Here is an 18,790-nt window from a genome sequence, read left to right as displayed (position 1 = left end):
TTTAAGTCATTGGCTTTTTTTACCATAAATCTCCACTTTCACTTTCAGATGTGAAAGTGAAACGTAACAGGCACCTGTGACTTACAGATGTAAAAGTGGAGATTTATAGTAAAAAAGGACTTAAATGTTGATCTTTTTCTCACCCACTCCTATCAAATAACTTCTGAAGGCATGGATTTAGCCACTGGAATCTTATGGGTTACTTTTATGCTGCCTTTGTGTTTTTGAAGCTTCAAAGTTCTGGTCACCATTCACTTGCATTGTATGGACCAACAGAGCTGAGATATTCTTCTAAAAATCTTCATTTGTGTTCTGCAGAAGAAAGAATGTCACATATGGGATGAAATGAGGGTGAGTAAATGACGAGAGGATTTTCAATTTTGGGTCAACTATCCCTTTAAGTCATTATTTTCAACATAAGGGGTGTCACAGTTCGATTTTCTGATATAGATCAGGTCTGTTGTGATTGTGATTGTCAACTAACAAACACCATTAGTGTTTTTTTTTTTTCTTCCTGTAAATACTGTAGTCATGACGAGTACCTGCTGTATCTCTGATGAGCTATTCAAGAGATTGGACAGATTTGCGGCGAGTTACTCTCAAGTGAGACTGCGAGCGTGCATGTTTGATTGACAGACCGTGCGCACATGTACTGTGTATGAACGCACGCGCAGACCGACCGCCGCTCTCAACATCAGCCATGCTTAGATGTTATTATTTATTTATTTATTTGTAACATCCTCTTACTCTTGAATTTCCTCTCTAACGTGATTCAGTAATGTTGGGAACTAGCGTAAATCCTCATGAAAATGGACATCTCACAATTCATACAGATGTGATAGGCTGCTGAGAAATATATTTGTGATGATGATATCATAACGCGGGCCGCATGAGGCCCGGGCCGAGTAGCGCCCTAAAGCATGTTTACTTAGAAAAACAACGAGAACAAAAGGCAGAGACGCACACAAAATCACCTTTGGTGTTTTAAACTTCCTCTTTATATAGGATTTAGAAAGTCAACAGTTGCGATTAAAAAGGTTTTAGCTAAATTTAAGACATTTGAAGAAAGACAATGTCCTCTACAGGTTTCTAAACATTCTCTTTTGTGCTGTAAACCCAGAAACACTGTTTCGGTGTCAAAGGTAGTATTTCACAATCAGCATAATGCTTGCGCAAGCACTGCACTTCTGGACCGGATGTGTTTATTTAATTACAGATATTTGGACATCCTAAACTTCTGACGACTCTTGAAGATATCTTCTGAATTATTCCGTATTAACACTGATTTTCTGAAGGTAAACCACTCAGTCGGATTCATTTATTCGTTGTTTTGCACGCATCTCTTCCGGTTTAATCAACTCAATAACCAAACACAGCTTTAACTCATATGCACGTCAGTTGTGTTATGTTTTCATTCTAGTGTGATGATGACATGTAACGTGCAGTTTGTAGGACCGGAGTACCATTTAACATTCGTTTGTTGTTGTTGTTGTTTTTGTTTGTTTGCACAGACCATACGCTGTAAACTCTGACCAGAGTCTGATATCTGACATTCATCTCAGGAGAAACATCTGATCTAAAGTCATGTTGGCTCCTGTGAGGTAGAGTTATTATTTCTGCAGGCATGTCCCTAACAAAAATTCACCATGGTAACTATGGTTTAAACATCATAGTTAATGTAGTTACTGTAATAAATTGACATGGGATCTGCCTAAAACAGTGTAAAAAGTATTTCTCATTTCCTTGTTGAAACAAACAACAACAACAGAAATCCTCACAGATATTCTAATGGTTATGGGAATTGTATTGGTTTTATTGGTCCCTGCCCTGGGTTTCTACTGGTAATGTGTTGGCGTGTTATTAGTTGATGCCATTAGGGACCAATCTGTAATGGAAACCAATATGAACCATTAAATCCTAATAGAATATGGCCCAAAACACACTACACTTGTAATGGTATGTAGTGGACAGGGGCGCCTGCAGGATTTAATCTGAGGGTACGCACAGAAATCTGCCTAATAAACCTTATATCTAGGGGGGTCCGGGGGCATGCTCCCCCGTGAGAGCAAAAACAACACCAAAACGTTCAATTCTGGTAACATTGAGATAAGCATTAGTTTTATTTTCTTGAGTATGAGTAGCATTCATGTAACTATTGGCTAAAGCATTTCTTCCAGTAACCGTTCAGACAGACGCGTTTTCGTGCTAAAAAAGCAAAACACACAACAACGAATAGAGCAGAACGCAGGTGTCGCGAGACGGGTTTTTATCAGTTGAAGAAGTTCTTTTTAACTTGACACAGCATCTAAAAAGGCAGCGCTCCCGTGAGAAATGCTAAAACACAGTGAAACGTGACACAGCTGTCAAAAGATATCTATCTAGCAAATGTTTACATGGAAAACGATTGAAAAACAGCGCGAGCAGACACAAAAACACATTCAGTTTGAACAGCCCCTTGTTCACATGACACAGCACTAGCTGAAGTTTCTCAAAGTTACCTCTCTAAAAGACAGCTTTTTGTTTAATTTTGATTGTAGGTAAGTTTCCACTGTATCCAGCACTGTTTGTTCTCTGTATTCGTAAATATCTCGATACTGTTTTACTGTGTGAGAACCCACTCCAAATGATGCAGTGAGAGAGTGGTCCGAACGAATTATACTGAATCACGAATCGATTCAGTCCGTTTTCCAAGCCTGTTTGGCCAATTCACTGAAAAGAACTGACTCAAAAGAATGATTCATTCGCAAATTGGGCATTGCTAGTTCTTTTAAACAGCCAACAGAAATACGGGACACATTTCATGATTGATGAAATATTCTGAGAGAAAATATTTCTCATGTTAGTCGGAGCGCTCATGGTACACACAGTGCGTACAGCTGTACAGCTGCAGGTGCCACTGGTAGTGGAAACCATTAGAATTGTTTCAGCAAGGTTTGTTGAATTTATTTTAGTTTAGTAAAAGGTTTTTCACAGTTTTACTGCATTAAAAATAACAGTATGGTAATTTGGTGAAATCAGTGATCAATGGTTAAAGCAGTTTCACAAGCACCTATGATAGGAGATATATCGACCAAGTCGATTATTCAGCAGATTGTTGGCCATTTTTAGATTATCAACATAATCCGTGGTTAATAAACAGAAGTTACCTATCCAAAATCAACTGACAGTCTTGTCGATGAATAATTAAATCGGTTTTAATTATACTTTAGCAAATTTTGAGTAAATATTGTGTAAAGCGTCAAAGCAGCAATTTTGTGTATGCCTACATCTCATTTGCTATTATTAAATCACCTTAGGTATCATAGTATATTGTTATTATTTCGACCATCAGTTGCCTGCTCTCTAGACATCGGTCATTAAAATACCCATTTAGGTCAACCTCTAATTTAACCCTGTATATTTATCATCAACGTCAGTGGAATTGGTCAATTGAAGTGTATACACAATATAATTGTATAGAGAATTCTTTGAAATCTTTCATACAGTTCTTAATCGCTTATATAAACTCTCTTTAGGACACTGAGCATTGAGACAGGGACATGTCCAATGCTGTCTGTGCAGCCCACTCGAGGACTGGTAGATGAGAAGTTTCAGATTGTTGTAATGAGTTTGTTGCCAAACCAAGAGGTGACGCTTCATTCTATACATCTGTCAGAAGACAAGGACTTCTGGGAGGCGTTTGGACACTATAAGAGTGATGAACATGGAACAGTGACAGGTGTTATTTGTCGATTTTCCACTGGGAATATAGGATTGGCTTATGTAGGGTTGCCAACATTGGTTACCTTGTGAGATTTTTATGACATGTATTGAATCAGTCACACATGCGCATAATTGATACTAGTACTAAATTTACAACACCACAACACGGATTAATAATTTTATGTCAGGGAAATCGCCTCTTTTTGCTGTACAGATAAACACTTTTTACTTTCCTCCCCACTGTTTTGACATTTAGTGGTCAAAGAGGAAAGTTTGGGAGGCACTTATGAAGGCATAGAGCCGATGGGGTTGCTGTGGAGCATGAGGCCCGTACCAGGAAGCCGAGGTGGACTCAGGTATTTTAGACCTTTTTGTACCAAGGGCCCCTTTCATAGCCCCAAACTGGACCCCTTTCGTAATTCCACTGATCTCTTAATTCAAGGTTGCGTAAGAGAGACGTCCTCACACCAATGGTAGTTCACATTTCAGTATACGATGGGCACCTAACTCAAGGTTTCAACCAGAAAACAGCCCTGGCAACCTGTGAAACAGAGCGCTGGTACATGGCACCAGGTGTGCAGAGGGTGGATGTCAGGGAGAAAGGAGTACGAGGAACATTATTCCTGCCCCCAGGTACATACACATATGTCAGCATATATCATCAGTCAGAATCATGTAGGTTACATTTAACCATATTCCCAATTGTCCTTTGGGGTCGGTTTCTTTCAGGTCATCTGTCTTATGTCAATGACGTGGTATAAATTGGTGTGTGTGTTAGGCCTAGGACCGTACCCTGGAGTTCTGGACCTGTGGGGAGGAGGTGGAGGTTTGGTCGAGTATCGTTCTGCACTGCTTGCATCTCATGGCTTTGCATCACTTGCACTAGAGTATCTCGCTCCAGATGAGCTGAGAACGGCAGATGTTGACTCCACTTACTTTGAGGTAATCTACATCTTTGCTCATAATATGGATCATCGTTGATGTTTTTGGTTATAGGCTTACTTTCACCTAAAAAACATTTCTTGGCTGAGGTCATCAGTTAGTTTTGGTGATGCTGAGAAGCTTATCTATGCATTTGTGTTCTCTCGTCTCAATAACTGCAATGCTGTCTTAAGCGGTCTGCAAGGGAAAGGCCTAAATAAGCTTCAGTTGATCCAAAACAGCACTGGAAGAATTCTAATCAGAACATAAACAAAAGCACACTACATTGCTGTCAAATCTAAAGTGGACTAGGGCTGTCAAAAGGGCTGAAAAACGAAATAACAATATTCCATTTAAAAATGACCAAAATTATAAAAATCAGAACGCACAGTTTTTCAGAATCAGAATGAGCTTTATTGCCAAGTATGCTTAAACATACAAGGAATTTGTCTTGGTAACAGGAGCTTCTAGTGTACAACAATAAAAAACAATACAAAAACAGCAGCAAGACATAGATAATAAAAAATAAATAAATAAATAAATAAAACGAATTATACACATATGTACAGACACACACATTCATACATACACACACACATACACATGGGTAGTGCAAATCTAATACAATCTGTTATGTACAGTGCAAATACAAATCTGTTATGTACAGTGCAAATGTTTTTCAGAGGAATGAAATGGCAGAAGAGGTTGGGTGTGTTGGATAAATATAAGAAATACTAAACTGTGTATTGCACATAGTTATTGCTCAATGGGGCAGTTTAACTGTTTATGAGATGGATAGCCTGAGGGAAAAAACTGTTCCTATGCCTGACTGTTCTGGTGCTCAGAGTTCTGATGCGTCGGCCAGAAGGCAACAGTTCATAAAAGTAGCGGGCAGGATGAGTGGGGTTCAGAGTGATTTTTCCAGCCTTTTTCCTCACTCTGAAAGTGTATAGTTCTTGAAGGGGGGGGGGGAGACCAATAATCCTCTCAGCAGTCTGAACTGTCCTTTGTAGTCTTCTGATGTCTGATTTCGTAGCTGAACCAAACCAGACAGTTACTGAAGTGCAGAGGACAGACTCAATGACTGCCGAGTAAAACTGTATCAGCAGCGCCTGTGGCAGGTTGAATTTCCTCAGCTGGTGAAGGAAGTGCAACCTCTGCTGGGCCTTTTTAACAATGGAGTCAATGTGTGTCTCCCACTTCAGGTCCTGTGAGATGGTAGTGCCCAGGAACCTGAATGACTCCACTGCTGCCACAGTGCTGTTGGTGAGGGGGGTCAGTGTTGGGGTGTTTCTCATAAAGTCCACAATGATCTCCACCGTTTTGATCGTGTTCAGCTCAAGGTTGTTTTGACTGCACCAGACAGCCAGCTGTTCAACCTCCCTTCTGTATGCAGACTCATCATCATCTCGGATGAGGCCGATGACAGTGGTGTCGTCTGCAAATTTCAGGAGCTTGACAGAGGGGTCCTTGGCGATGCAGTCATTGGTGTAGAGGGAGAAGAGTAGTGGGGAGAGCACACATCCCTGGGGGGCACCAGTGCTGATTGTACAGGTGCTAGAAGTGAGTTTCACCTGTCTCACAATCTGCTGCCTGTCCGTCAGAAAGCTGGTAATCCACTGTCAGATAGACATGGGAACAGAGAGTTGGTGTAATTTATTCTGGAGTATAGCTGGGATGATAGTGTTGAAAGCCAAACTGAAGTCCACAAAAAGGATCCTTGCATATGTCCCTGGTCTGTCCAGATGTTGCAGGATATGATGCAATCCTGTGTTGACTGCATCATCCACAGACCTGTTTGCTCGATAAGCAAATTGAAGGGGATCTAGAAAGGGTCCAGTGATGTTCTTCAGGTGGGCCAACAGCAGTCTCTCAAATGATTTCATGACCACAGACGTCAGGGCGACAGGTCTGTAGTCATTAAGTCCTGTGATTTTTGGTTTCTTTGGGACAGGAATAATGATTGAGCATTTGAAGCAGCATGGGACTTCACACTGCTCTGTTGAAGATCTGTGTGAAGATGGGGGCCAGCTGGTTAGCACAGGATCGAAGACACGCTGGTGAGATGCCATCTGGGCCTGAAGCCTTCCTCGTCTTTTGTTTCTGAAAGATATACACACTCACCAGAATAGACGAGGAAAACTCCCGTGGCGAGTAGAATGGCTTACAGTTAATAAAGAACGCTTCCAAATTAGGACAGCACATCCTCTTTATCGTTGTTACATCTGTACACTAACTTTCATTGATATAAAAGCATGTTCCACTGTCTCTCTTTTTCCCCGTTAACGCTGTGATGTGATCTGCTCTGAACAGCTGGAAGCCGGGCAGATGAAACGCGCTGTCCAGAATGGCTTCACTCAGCCAGGTTTCTGTGAAGCACAAGGCAGCAGAGGTTGAAAAGTCCTTGTTTGTGCGTGTGAGAAGATGTAGTTCGTCTGTTTTGTTAGGAAGAGAGCGGAGATTCGCTAAGTGAATACTCGGCAGCGCTGTTCGAAATCCGTGCCGACGGAGTTTGACCAGCACACCGGCTCGTCTCCCTCGCCTGCGTCTCTTGAACAGCAGAGCTGCGCCTCCAACTAAGATGTCTAGCAAAACGTCTGAATATTTGAAAACCGGGAAAAGATTGTCTGGTACATGCTGTCGAATGTTCAGCAGTTCGTTTCTGTTAAAACTGACTGGAAAAAGATTACTAAACAGAGGACAAACTAACAAAAACAACAAAAGAACTGAGGAGCTCCACACCGAGGCAGCCATCCGCGGCGCCTCATGATTTTTGCATTCGAATGCACATTTTTTTATGTTAAATAAAAAATAAGACAAATATTCACATTTTTATTTTAAACTGCATTAACTTTGCTATGTTTATGCCTCTCATCCACAGTAAAATGTCGTTTTCCTCCTGAAGTGTTTTGAATTCCCTGCCTTCTCATCTCCGCAATGCAGACTGTCTTGAAGCTTTCAAGAGACAGCAAAACTCACTGTTACCAGCAAGCCTTTCTGCAGGCTTGTTTTCCTTGTTGCATGCCAAAGGATTGCCTTGCAATGAAAAGCCCTTTATAAATTGTAATTATTACTTATAATTATTATTAATACTAGATACATTTTTCCTGTAGGAAGCATACCAGATCCTGCAGAATCATCCAAAGGTACACAAGGATCGCATGGCTATGCTTGGACTGTCATTTGGAAGTGCAATCACACTCATCATGGCGGCTTACTCCAAAGTCATCAAGGTTTTCTTGGCTTACACACACACACACGTTTGTACACTTGTTTGTTCTTCTGTTATGTTGGGGACTTTCCATTGACATGTATTATCTTTATACTCAGCTAATTATATTTTCTGTCCTCTAACATTTTCACAAGTCTTTCTGCAGTTTTACATTTTCAATACAACATTATTTAGTATGGTTACTAAACCATTTTTCTCATTGGGAACATTTGCTGGTCCACACAATGTAGGTTATTTCAAGTTGAACTATCTTTGTAAGGACATTTCTTCCCCAGAGTGTAGGCAAAACCTGACCCACACACACACACACACATTTACCTACATTTTGAATGTGGCTTTTTGGTATTCTTTTGGTATTTTGTCTTAACTTTGGTCACTCGTAACTCTTTTTACTGTCTTTTTAGCCCAAGTGCTGTGTGTGTATCAATGGAAGTCATGTGGTTCCTGTTAATAAATCCCTCTTTGAAGTTTTTGAGGAGATGAAAAAGTGAGTGGACATCAAACATCATTATTAACATACAACCTGACTTAACCTCATCTAAAGCAGTGGTTCTCAACCTTTTCCAAGCTCTGGACCCCAATCATATTTCTTCTTAAGGACCCCCTCCCCACCCCACCATCACAGACATTTTGCCTAAACACAATTGCCTACAAACAGGTAGCTAATTAATGATATTGGAATTAGATTTCTTGACTAATGTTTATAGTCACAAAAACAAAAACCATACGGCTTTACTTGTATTTACCATTAACAACATTAATAACTTTAATGTTAAATTAATAGTAGGCGTCAGTTAATTTCAAATTCATAAATTATTGTAATTTATCTTGCGTGTCTGTTTTTGTCACACTGCACAGTGAATTCAGCCACTTTATTTTCCATTTCATGACAATTGATTGATATTAAAGAAATTTGGTTACTCATTTAAAAAGATTCTGACGGATACATCAAAAGCCAACTCATGATGTTTCAGGTCTCTGGCATATTATTTTAAGTCATCTTTTTTTATCCACTTTTCTCCCAATTTGGAATGCCCAATCCCCACTACTTAGTAGGTCCTCGTGGTGGCGCAGTTACTCACCTCAATCCGGGTGGCGGAGGACAAGTCTCAGTTGCCTCCGCTTCTGAGACCGTCAGTCCGCGCATCTTATCACGTGGCTCGCTGTGCATGACACTGCGGAGACTCGCAGCACGTGGAGGCTCATGCTACTCTCCGCGATTCACACACAACTTACCATGCGCCTCATTGAGAGTGAGTACCACTAATCGCTCAGCATGCCCTGGATTTGAACTCACGACTCCAGAGGTGGTAGTCAGCGTCAATACACGCTGAGCTACCCAGGCCCCTACATTTTAAGTCATCTTTTGTTTTTAAATGCATACACAGTTGTACTAATACTATTATTATTATTATAAAATATGTTAATTAGCCGACGCAAATTCTATTTTAGTAGGCTTACCACTTAATTTCTGTTCAAAAATAAAGTAGGAAACTTTTACTGTCTGTTGCTGAAGTTTAACCTCCTATTAATGAATGTTCTGAGGTGACATGCAGCTCCTAATGTAGATGCAACGTAGTGTTACTTCAATAACACAAATAACTAAAATATCCACTGTGATCATCATGTATTTGGATGCTAAAACTTTCCTGTGCAGTTTTTCAGATCGTTATATTATAATGGATTTCTTTTATCAATAAAGTTTTATTAATAATTTTTCACCCATTTAACTGTTGCTGAATAGTAGTATCAAGCTCACTGCTGGTCAGTTGTTAGAAACTGTTCGTAGACAGGGGTCTTCAACTATTTTCAGTTTCATTGTGCAGTTTTGCATGCTTGCGGTTTTCCTACTCAAAGTGATTAAATCTCCCATATGAAACAATTAATTTGTCAATACTCAAAATTTTCGAAATAAATGTCTGTTCTGAATGATAAACACTAACAAACTATGCTAATTGCAGGCATGTGAATAAACTACAAGTAAATGAAGACAACCAGGTTATCCACAGACACCTAATCTTACCGATTCCCTCAGACCCGACTCTCAAAGTGGATGTGAGTACAACAGCTGCGTCTGAATTCGTATACTGGCAGAGTATGTAATGCATTTGATGAAGAACATTGTTCTCGGCTGTTAAAATATGTTCTTTAAGTGTACTGGTAAGTAATATGACTACATGCACGGACATAAAATACTACTGTACATCTGGGAACGAGGGCATTGTTAGCTTAAGCACATTGTGCTTTGTCTATATTTGTGACTAATTATGATGAGATGACATTTTATCAGCAATTAATATAGAAAACCAGCTAATTCCAAAGGGTTCACATACTTTTTCTTGACACTATATATATATTGTAACGTAGATTGTGTGTTTTATTAAAATGCACCCAGGTTGGGAGAATAAAATGTCCAATTCTGTTGGTGAATGCTGATGATGATCAGAGTTGGGCTTCGGTTGAATCAGCTGAAGATGTGAGTCATATCTTTCAGTACTGTCACAGTGAACATGTTACAGGGTTCCAGGGTCTTGGAAAACCTACAAATATCAGGGCATTTTAAAATGAATGTTTAAAGTAAGAAGTCATGGAAATTAATAGAATCTTAATTCATGTCATTTTTCAAAGTCCAATTTTCATAGTTAAAATGCTCTCCTCTTAAATATTTACTCGGCTAGATATTGTTCTTGTGTATAGCCATAGTAATGTCTGATTTGTGAGTGCATCATTCTTTTGAGTTGGTTCTTTTCTTTTTTTTTTTTTCTCCCCTTTTCTCCCCAATTTGGAATGCCCAATCCCAATGAGCTCTAAGTCCTCGTGGTGGTGTAGTAACTCAATCCGGGTGGCAGAGAACGAATCTCAGTTGCCTCCGTGTCTGAGACCGTCAGTCCGCGCATCTTATCACGTGGCTTGTTGAGCGCGTTACCGCAGAGACATAGCGCTTGTGGAGGCTTCACACTATTATCCGCGACATCCACGCACAACTCAACACGCGCCCCACCGAGAGCGAGAATCACACATTATAGCGACCATATGGAGGTTACCCCATGTGACTCTAACCTCCCTAGCAACCGGGCCAATTTGGTTGCTTAGGAGACCTGGCTGGAGTCACTCAGCATGCCATGGATTCGAACTCGCAACTCCAGGGGTGATAGTCAGCGTCAATACACGCTGAGCTACCCAGGCCCCCCGAGTTGGTTCTTTTAATAAATTGGTAAAACCTGTTCACAAATTTAGTTTGTCATTAACGAATCAGTGTGAAACTATTTTTATAAAACCTTATCCAGTAATCACAAACGATTGGAAAGGTCATGGAAATGTGTTGGTTAAAAAGTGTGGGATCCCTGATATTACAAAACATAACAAACAAAAGGATGCCTGATATAACTTTAAATATTAAATTATTTACACAACTATGTATATTATCAACTGTAATGTTGTGTTCTCACCAGGGAATAGAAACAAAATATGGTTCGTTCTGAGCAGAAACAGTATTTTTACATTCTGACTCCAGTATCATGCGGCCTACTTTCCAAATGGTAGAACGAAATAAAAAAACAGTTAATAACTGGTGTCGAGTATCCTTATGAGCACTTGTTCTGCTGATGATAAACATTGAGTGTTTGGATTGACTGAATTGCTTCAGGAATTCTTAAATAGCATATGGACTAACTGTGCATTTAAATGTAGTAATTAGTTGTCAAAAAGAAGACTAATGTTTTCTGGTAACAGGAAGTGGTGTAATTCAAAAGTTTACTGTGATAAACCTTTTGATCTTTGTTTTCATGAAAAATTATCAGAACATAATATCCCATGATTAAAATAATCTGACAAGGACTGGGTCTTTGATGTTGACTCAGATGGAGATGATGATGAAGATAGCAGGAAATCATCACTTGTTGGAAGTCCTGACGTATCCTTGCGCTGGTCATCTGATCGAACCTCCTTACACACCTCATTTCCGTGCAAGCAATTTCATCCTGCAAGACACAAAGGAGAAAAGTACGCATGCTTAATCAAAAGTCCAATTTATCCAGTGGATGTGTCCTCTTCCAATGTTGATATTTATACATTTTTACTGTATCTGTGTGATTGTGTGCATGTATCAGTGTGAGTAAACATCTGAACATGTGTGTTATTGTTTCTTCAGTTGTCATGCTGTGGGGTGGACAGACTAAACCGCATGCATATGCACAAGAGGACGCATGGGAGAAGATTTTATCATTTCTACAGAAACACCTCTATTTCAGTTCAAACTCTGCTGTAAAGGCCAAACTCTAGTTGTGTCATTACAATTGTCATATGAGTTCAACTTTATTTCAGTTGTCTCCAAATGCAACATTTTTGTTAGTAGTGATTTTTTTTGTTTTGTTTTTTTTTCTTATTTTTTTACAATTTTAAACCACATGCTACATTTCACTTGGTGTCTGTGGGAAATGAAAGTGGAAACTAGGTATTACTTTTTATGTAATACATTTCTAATAATATGTAAGGATAATAGAATACATACATATTATTTACAGTATGTATGTAATTAGGCAATGTATTTAAATACGTCATTATTACATGATAACACTAACAATAGGCCATACAACAAACAGTTTAGATTTCTGGCACACAAAATACTATGTTTAAGGCCAATGGACCAGTCATAACCTGATAAAACATGTTAATATCACCATTTGCTTATTTTCATGGAAACTCAGATGAGCAATTTTAGTATGAGATCATATAATTTTAGTAATATCATTTTGTTTATATTTCTTAAAAAAAAAAAAAAAAAAAAATGTGAAGGTCGGCATTGCAAATGAGTGCTGCATATTTTAAAAAGAAGTTTGTGATTATGCAATTAAAGACACTTCCACACTGGACTTTATGTATTCATTGTGGATTATTAAATATGGCTTCCATTTCCAATTAATGCTGAAGTGTGTAATTTCTGTGCTTATCTGAGGGGCCGTTCACACAGCAAATTTTGTGTTGTCCGCGCTGTTTTTCCAGCATCTCGTCTAGGATCGCCGAGGTTTTTTTACAGGTCATGTCAAGTATAACCCTGTAAAGCTGTGTGTATCAAATATGATACACAATGTTTGACGGCTCCTGTTTCACTCTCTGTTCAAGCTGAAGAGCCAAAAAAACCTATGGTATATAAGTTTCACATGTTTATGGCACCATCTAGTGGTTATTTCTGAAAAAAGTGGTTGCTCGAAAAGTGACTAGACTTGGGATGTTGGGATAAATGACCACATATTTTAATAAAGTAAAAGTGAAAGTAATGATTAAATTGTTACTGATATTTTAAAATGAGTTTTTGCTGAATATAACCAACTTGTGCTTGGTTAAAATGTAGTATATTATTTTATTGAAAACCTGCATTTGAAATCCATGTATCAAATATGATACAACAGGCTTTTGAGGTGTATCTTCCATATTCCATTCATGCCCACCACAAAAAAACAAAAAAAAAAAATCACAGAGCTTTGAAAATTCTGACATATACATTTTATAAGATATATTTAAAGTGTGAACTCATTTTTCTATGTACTTTCATATACTCGGCCTGCTCTGTCATTATAAAAATCTCATTATTTTACATTACAAGCTAACATGATGTCATCTTACCATAAGTTCCTGTGACCCATCGAAAAAAGTCTTACAATTTCCCGTTTTAAAATGTCAATAAAGTGTTTAGTGCATAAAATGCATGATAAAAATATATTTTTTTAAATAATATTTATTCATATTGTATTTGATGTGCTGAATTGAACTGTGATACATTTCAATCCATATTTATAGACCAAGGAGAGGAAGTTGTCATGGCCAAACTCTCAAACATTTGGTATCTCTGAAAAGCCCAGGGAGTCCTCTGATAATACTCCAAGATTTACCACTGTAGCATGTGTGGGCTAAGAAAAACAAATAAAAATGTCCTACACAAAAATGTATTGTTGGACTTCAGGAGGATAATGACTTTTAAAGCCTAATGTATCAAATACGATACCTAAAAAAAAAAAAAAAAAATTCATTTGATTTTTTTATGATTTCTTTTTATAGTTTGTCTAATGGTACTATTAAAAATTTAATGTCAAAACATTAGAATTTTCTTATAAATCTTTAATATGTCAGGCTTTACTAAACATGAAGAAAACAGAGTGTAAAGACACTACAAAATCTCTCAAATGCATTTAAGCACCAAAGTAAATGCACAGCAACCGATCAAACAAAAACACAAATATAATCTATATTAGTCTTTAAAAAAAAAAAAAAATTGACTATTCCACATATATCAGACATAGATAGTTGGCAAACGTTAACGGCACTGAAGTTGATGAAATTAATTCATTTTTATTACAATGACACTGCGCTTTCCTTTGGTGCTCGAACTTTCCCATGCAATCTCAGGTTGAGCTGATGTCACACTAACCGATTTTTCCAGTGATTTTCAGATTTGAGCTTTATTAACAAAATCACCGCAAAACGTCTGAAAGGTTCGCGGTTCAGTTTGTATCATTCGAACAGTCCACTCGCGCGATGAGGCTTTTCCAGCGGTTTCTCACTCAATTAAACAGATACACTTTTTCTTTTTTTTTTTTTTTTACATAAGGGGGGATCTCTAACCAAGTAGGCCTATTGCTAAAAGACTAGAAACGCCACTGCTTCTGATAAAAATGAAATACTATATTCAAGGTGTGTAAATGGCCCTTAAACTTTTAAAAACATGTCTCGATGCCACTGCTCTGTTTCATTCCGTTGTGCTCTGTCTGTGTTTGAACACGTGTGTGATGCCCAGAAATGTTTTCTAACTAGGCAGCTCACCAGATTTTGACTACACAGCCAAAGTGTTTGGCGTGATTCTCAGTGTTTGGAACAGCACAACATACGTAAATCAGTGTTTATTATCATGGGCGGTTCTCTCTTGACAAGAGCTCTACGCATACAGTTTTTCAGCTCTGGAAAACGGTGCTGGAGAAAAAGAGCAATAATGTGGATATTTAGGATTGCAGCTCTTACTATATGTAAGTTTTGTTTATTTGTGCCCTTCATTCATTCACTCTGACTCTGCTTCATTTATATGCTATGAACTGTACAGTGAGTTGTCTATATGGTTAATTTGAGTTTTATATATATATATATATATATATATATATATATATATATATATATATATATATATTGTCATTATATGTTCTTCAGATCAGTGTATTGGGTTCTAGGTTCTTTAAAGAACCAATACTGCATATACATTTGGTAAAGAACTAGAACATTACAAGTTCTTTGTAACAAGGTTCTCCTATGGTGTCAGGCTGTAAAACCATTTATGGTTCTAATTTGATTTAAATTTTTAGAACATAGATATTCTGCCTGCATTCAAAGTATAAAAGCAGGGGAACTGTGTTTTAGGAAAGAAAGGTTTAGTTATGTTTGCCATTATTTTGCCACTTATTATTTGTAGGGGTGTGATGAAATATTTGGTTTAAAATCAGTATCCATCCTGCTGTGTCTGTTTATACATTTATTGAGTTGACACATTAGATAGTGTCAAGTTTGGTGGTGTGTGTGTGCACATCATCTGGTTTTCCTCATGCCACATTCATCTCTCCATTGGGACATTAAGCGTTCCCATGTGATATTCATTTCAGTAATTACAAACAGACTCAAATGTAACCAGAAGCCAAAATAATTTAACTACGTGCATGGTTTACACAAAGTTTCAATGATATAACATTTGAGAAATAGTATATGGCGTAGTGGGCTAAAGCACATAACTGGTAATCAGAAGGTTGCTGGTTCAATCCCCACAGCCATCACCATTGTGTCCTTGAGCAAGGCACTTAACTCCAGGGGGACTGTCCATGTAATAAGTGCACTCTAAGTTGCTTTGGATAAAAGCGTCTGCCAAATGCATAAATATATATATAAAAAAATCCCCCAAAATGTTTATATTTTTTATATAAAATTATGCAACTCATGCTAATAAATAATTGAGAGCAAGTCTTATTAATAAAATCAAAATGACAGACATGTGTCCAGCTTCTGTTGTAGCATCTCAGTCCAGCATCTTATATCTTCTCTCATAGTCACTGGTTTGCGCGTCCTGGCACAATATCCCGATCACAATGACATGTGTACAAAAGGGAGCTGTTACCCCGCTACTGGCGATCTACTGATTGGAAGAGCACATCGGCTTATTGCCTCCTCCACCTGTGGACTGGATGGACTAGAGACATTCTGTATTGTGAGTCATTTGCAGTTAATGCAACAGAGCATGACAAACTTCTTGTGCCATACAAGACAGACATGCTGTTAAGAATTACAATAAAATATCTCCAAGTCATGACTATTTGATTTACATTTACCTAAAACACAGACAGACAGACAGACAGATAGACGGAGAGACAGAAAGGTTATATGACATGATGCAAATTTTTTGGTCCGGATCTATTAAGTTATTCCATAATACGAAAGAAAAAAAAAATACAATTCACACAAAACATTTACTTGAAAACACCAGTGGCACCAGTCTGTGGACATTTGACCCGGAGATGAGCTCACACGTGCCCATACATTCAACAAAACTTCCAGCTTCGGCCACTGGGGGGTGGTTTTAGCGTTCACCGATTTTAACCGAATTCACTTTGCAATAAGTCTAGAAATTCACCCTATAAAGTTATATATATATATATATATATATATATATATATATATATATATATATATATATATATATATATATAAACAAATGTTTTTTTATGTTTTTTTTTTTTTTCACTTATTTCATCCACCTCTTGTAAACGATGCATGAAAATTAAAACACCAGTGACCTGATCATAGTCTTGGTGTAGTGTATGTTGTTAGATGGATATCACAACATTCTGTTTCTTTGCCCATTCTTATTTTTACTGTCTGATGAACAATCAGATCTTTATGTGAAGAGTATGTGTGGGAGGGAGGGTTGATAAAGGCCTCTTTCTCAGAAATGCTCCATTTGCTCTTTTAGACTATCTGTGTGGCCCATCTTTTCCATTTATACATCAGATCCTGAGAGCATGAGGAGTTCAGACTGAGGTCTGACTGTGAATAGCGATTGACTTGTGATCAGACAAAAGATCTGTACTGAGTCTAATGCGTAGATCTGATCCGGAATGTAATGCTTCAGTACATCTAGCACACAGAAACTAATCTACTCATCTGAATTTGTAAATAGTAGCTCTTATCAAATCTTAAAGGAATAGTTCACTCAATAATGAAAACTCTCTCATTATTTACTCACACTTCTGTCCTTTCAAACCCATTTGACTTTCTTTGTTCGTGGATCACAAAATAAGACATTTTGTGCTCTTTTCCATGCAATTATTTTAACTACAAGTGGTTGACAACAGTATTCTGTTGTATTAAAAATATGGTATTTTGTGGTTACTATGGTTTTTATTACAAATACCATTGTTTAACTAGGATTACAGTAGTAAAACCATGATTTCTTATCATAAGGGATTTATTAAGGTATTGCAAGGGAACCCAAAATTAATTGCAAGGGAATGCAAAATGTATTGTGAGGGAATGCAAATTATGGCGAGGGAACTCAAAACTATTTGTAAGGAAATGCAAATTATTGCGAGGGAACGCAAAACGTATTGCAAAATAACACAAACTAGAATGCAAACTATTGAGAGGGAATGCAAACTATTGTGAGGGAACACAAAACTTTTTATGAGGGAACACAGGCTATTGTGAGGGAACGCAAACTATTGCGAGGGAACGCAAACTATTGTGAGGAACGCAATCTATTGTGAGGGAACGCAAAACTAATTGCGAGGGAACGCAAACTATTGTGAGGGAACAGAAAACTTTTTGTGAGAGAACACAGGCTATTGTGAGGGAATGCAAAATTAATTATGAGGGAATGCAAACTATTGTGAGGGAACGCAAAACTTTGTGAGGGAATGCAAACTATTGTGAGGGAATGCAAAATTAATTGTGAGGAACCCAAACTATTGCGAGAGAACGCAAACTATTGTGAGGGAAAGCAAACTATTATGAGGGAAAGGCAAAATTTTTGTGAGGGAACCCAAACTATTGCGAGAGAACGCAAACTATTGTGAGGGAACGCAACATTTTTGTGAGGGAACCCAAACTATTGCGAGAGAACGCAAACTATTATGAGGGAACGCAACATTTTTGTGAGGGAACGCAAACTATTTTGAGGGAGTGCAAAACTAATTGGGAGGGAACGCAAACTATTGTGAGGGAATGCAAAACTTTTTGTAAAAGAACAAACTATTGCGAGGGAACGCAAAACTTTTTGTGAGGGAACAGAAAATGTTTTTGAGGGAACACAGACTATTACAAGGGAACGCAAAACTTGTGAGGGAACGTAAACTATTGCGAGGGAATGCAAAATTAATTGTGAGGGAACTCAAACTATTGTGAGAGAATGCAAACTATTGTGAGGGAAAGCAAACTATTATGAGGGAACGCAAAATGTTTGTGAGGCAATGCAAACTACTGTGAGGCAATGTAAAACTAATTGCAAAGGAAACACAAACTATTGTGAGGGAACACAAAACTTTTTGTGAGGAACACAAACTATTGCGAGGGAATGCAAAACTTTTTGCGAGGGAACGCAAACTATTGTGAGGGAATGCAAAATTCATTGTGAGGGAACGCAATCCTTCTTGTGAGGGAACCCAAACTATTTTGAGGGAATACACAACTAATTGCGAGGGAACGTAAACTATTGTGAGGGAATGAAAACTTTTTGTGTGGGAACGCAAACTATTGCGAGGAAATGACAAATTTATTGTGAGGGAACCCAAACTATTGCAAGAGAATGCAAACTATTGCGAGGGAAAGCAAACTATTGTGAGGGAACGCAACATTTTTGTGAGGGAACACAAACTATTTTGAGGGAATGCAAAACTATTTGGGAGGGAATGC

The 18,790-nt window shown here is 38.1% G+C and overlaps 2 protein-coding genes across 7 annotated transcripts in view; both read left to right on the top strand.

Annotated features, from left to right (window-relative positions):
* The first annotated feature begins 1,216 nt into the window (after nt 1–1,216).
* On the top strand, nt 1,217–12,776 carry LOC127434880 (peroxisomal succinyl-coenzyme A thioesterase-like). Its single transcript, XM_051687927.1, has 12 exons — nt 1,217–1,295; nt 1,512–1,601; nt 3,516–3,718; nt 3,959–4,058; nt 4,145–4,335; nt 4,481–4,644; nt 7,737–7,856; nt 8,260–8,342; nt 9,817–9,910; nt 10,251–10,331; nt 11,716–11,857; nt 12,006–12,776. Exons 2-12 carry the CDS (start codon nt 1,585–1,587, stop codon nt 12,134–12,136), a joined length of 1,326 nt encoding a protein of 441 aa, XP_051543887.1. The 5' UTR covers nt 1,217–1,295; nt 1,512–1,584; the 3' UTR covers nt 12,137–12,776.
* A 2,000-nt stretch (nt 12,777–14,776) lies between these two features.
* LOC127434877 (laminin subunit beta-1-like) overlaps nt 14,777–18,790 on the top strand; it is a 102,977-nt gene continuing 98,963 nt past the window's right edge. For all 6 annotated transcript variants that reach the window (XM_051687918.1, XM_051687915.1, XM_051687914.1 and 3 more), the window contains exons 1-2: nt 14,777–14,871; nt 15,934–16,091. In XM_051687918.1, coding sequence (XP_051543878.1) covers nt 14,838–14,871; nt 15,934–16,091 — 192 coding nt within the window. In that variant the 5' untranslated portion in view covers nt 14,777–14,837. The remainder of the gene's footprint in view (nt 14,872–15,933; nt 16,092–18,790) is intronic.

This window comes from Myxocyprinus asiaticus, chromosome 45, assembly GCF_019703515.2.
Source record: "Myxocyprinus asiaticus isolate MX2 ecotype Aquarium Trade chromosome 45, UBuf_Myxa_2, whole genome shotgun sequence".
In the NCBI taxonomy this organism is placed as follows: domain Eukaryota; kingdom Metazoa; phylum Chordata; class Actinopteri; order Cypriniformes; family Catostomidae; genus Myxocyprinus; species Myxocyprinus asiaticus.
Note: the sequence above shows the minus strand (reverse complement) of the source record. Positions and strands in the feature narration are given on the sequence as shown.

Excerpts from the sequence above, each read along its gene's own strand:
- LOC127434880 (XM_051687927.1), top strand. Across the intron at positions 9,911-10,250 it reads ACCCGACTCTCAAAGTGGAT|GTTGGGAGAATAAAATGTCC; the intron begins GTGAGTACAACA and ends AAATGCACCCAG. Across the intron at positions 10,332-11,715 it reads CGGTTGAATCAGCTGAAGAT|ATGGAGATGATGATGAAGAT; the intron begins GTGAGTCATATC and ends ATGTTGACTCAG.